Below are 2,827 nucleotides of genomic sequence, written 5' to 3' on the forward strand. Positions count from 1 at the left end.
ACAAGCTTCTGAAACTCCTTTAGCTCAGGAGAAGAGGAAGGTCGAGTTCGGGACCCGTCGTGGGGCCATGGCGATGGTACAGCACGCAAAAGCTCACTAAGGCAGTGCTCCGTGGTATTTCAAATGCTATACACTACACAACTTAATAAACCACTTCACTTTTACCATTTAAATTATACTAGATTACAAAACACTTCAATATTAAAAATAATTTATTATTACCTCCTAGTCCCAGATTAGATTTGTGCAAGGGTTTGAATTATCTGAAATTTAGTACTATTTGCAGCAAGATTATTTCACTTACCATTTACCTTCACGCATATTAACGAGATTATCTCGGGATTATCTGAGCTTTGATACACCATATGGTGGCTTTAAATACCATACCCTTCTTCATTGCAATCATCGTATCACTTACATAGGTGTGTTCTATATGGAATTCCATATGTTGCCTCTATCTGTGTTCCTCTCACTTCCTGCGAAAGGCTCTAAAGGTGCTAGTACAGCAGCTATTGTTGGTTTGTTTTCCTGTTTATTTTTCATGGGAGTTGTCTATAATGCGACTTTTTGGAGATTCCGGTGACGGAATCGGGTGGAAGAAATTGAGATTAAATCACGATTTGTTGCAGTTAAAATGGTTTTTTAACTGCATATTCGGATTCAGCACCCTGAAAAACCCCTGGACGCTTTGATTGTGCAGAAACTAGCTATCAAACTTGCGATTTCAATAAATTGCTGCCGGATTTTCACCGGAAAAACCCGCCGGAAAAGCTTTCAAAAAGTAGCGTTATAGACAACTGCTTTTTCATGTTCTTATTGCATAAGAGAAGGGTTAGGGCTAGATTGCCTCGAGGACCCTTTCCATGGCCAATCGTCGGAAATCTCTTCCAACTGATACCGCCTGCTCACCGTGCTCTTAAAGGCCTTGCTGACAAATATGGTCCCATTTTCCTCCTGCGCTTAGGCTCTGTCCCTACCGTCGTTGTCTCTTCTTCTGAGATAGCCAAAGAGTTTCTCAAAACTCATGACTTGATTTTTGCTAGCCGACCTCCAAGGGCCACTTAGAGATTAATGTTTTTCAACTCTAAAGATGTGGCCTTCGCCCCGTATGGAGATCACTGGAGGGAAATGAGAAAAATATGCGTAACAGAATTTCTGAATGCCAAAAGAATTGAGTCCTTCAAGCACGTGCGAGAGGAAGAAGTATCTGCGATGATCCGTTCAATTTGGGAGGAGAGTGAGAGCGGAATAATTGGTGTCAATATTAGCAAGGGCCTCTTTCCTCTCACTTCCAATATAGTTTGGCGGATACTGGCGGGGAGGAAATTTCCTAGCGATCGGTGATTTCAAGAGTTTGAAGGATTTATTAGTAGACCTGATGACTGCGATGGGAGCTTTTAACATCGGAGACTTTATTCCTTATTTGGATTGGCTTGATTTGCAAGGAATCAAGGGACACAAGAACAAAATCCATAAAGCATTCGATGAATTTGCGGAGAAAAAAATAGATGACCATGTTGGCCATCGCATGGCCGCGAGTCACCAGAAAGACGAAGAGCCTCACGTCAAAGATTTCGTGGATGTGCTGCTCGAGAAAGCTGAGGCCGACTCCAAAATCACACGGGAAACTATGAAGGCTCTTGTTCTTGTGTGTCTCTCCGCCTCCGCCCTCGGCCATTCTATTATCATTTTTGATCATCATTCTTTAAGTTAAATTAATCAATTTCTTGCATTAATTGAATTCGTATCTGTGCAGGACATGTTGGTAGCTGCTGTGGACACGCTGTCAACTACGTTAGAATGGGCAATGAGTGAGCTGCTCAGACATCCACATGCCATGAAGAGTTTGCAGGAAGAAATCGAATGTATAGTGGGCAAACATCGCCAAGTGATTGAATCCGATGTAGTAAGGATGAAATACCTCCACTGCGTAGTGAAAGAGACGCTAAGACTATACCCAGCGGGGCCGCTGGGTATTCCTCATGAATCTGTAGAGGCTGTAACAGCAGGAGGATACCATATCCCTAAGAAAACAATGGTAATGGTGAATGTGTGGGCTATAGGAAGGGATCCCAGCGTGTGGGGGGCAGATGCTTCGGAATTCAAGCCGGAGAGATTCATGGAGGAGGAACATGTGAATTTAGCAGATCAATCAGACTTCCGTATGATACCGTTTGGGGCAGGAAGGAGAGGATGCCCAGGGGTCCCCATGGCTATTCCCACAATTGAACTCGCATTGGCTCAGATGATGCACATTTTTGACTGGACAGTTAAAGGTGATCCATCGCTGCTGGATATGACGGAATTGTGTGGGCTGATGATGCCAAGGCAAGTTCCGCTGTGTGCATATCCAGGATTGAGGGTCGGCTTTCCACTATAGTCCAGCGATGAAGTCTAAGAAGAGGCGAGGTAGCGTGCGCTCCCTATGGAGCGGGTTTCCTATTTTCGCTAGTACGCTACAACCTATTTAGTTTCGCTAGTTACATTATTTTCGTTGCATGTTATCCTAATTTAGTGATATTCTACTTTCACTAGCATGCTTTCGCTACATGTTACTCTACTTTACCTTATGGTAATTACAGTATAATCATGGTAATTATGGTACTTTACCTTATCTGGTGATTGAGATTGTTAGCAGAGAATTTGGAAGGTTAATAATATACCTAGCTATGGGTAATTTTTTAATTCTTTTTAATTATGGTGAATCACTAATTTCTTGGATTAATCTAAAGGAAGTCCAGAATCCATTTTTTTTTTTTTCACTAATCTAAAGGAAGGAAGTCCAGAATTCAATTTTCTTTTTTCTTTTTTGAAATGAAGAGTATAT

At 42.1% G+C, this 2,827-nt stretch overlaps 1 protein-coding gene across 1 annotated transcript; it reads left to right on the forward strand.

The window, feature by feature from the left end:
* Positions 1-1,372: 1,372 nt before the first annotated feature.
* Positions 1,373-2,404, forward strand: LOC149252235 (cytochrome P450 750A1-like). The gene is made up of 2 exons (XM_089456633.1): positions 1,373-1,648; positions 1,757-2,404. The coding sequence occupies exons 1-2, from the start codon at positions 1,379-1,381 to the stop codon at positions 2,378-2,380; spliced, it is 894 nt and encodes a 297-aa protein (XP_089312759.1). The 5' UTR covers positions 1,373-1,378; the 3' UTR covers positions 2,381-2,404.
* Positions 2,405-2,827: the final 423 nt, after the last annotated feature.

This window comes from Pinus tabuliformis, chromosome 7 (genome assembly GCF_031772625.1).
Source record: "Pinus tabuliformis cultivar Carrire ecotype Pingquan chromosome 7, CPIR1, whole genome shotgun sequence".
NCBI lineage: Eukaryota > Viridiplantae > Streptophyta > Pinopsida > Pinales > Pinaceae > Pinus > Pinus tabuliformis.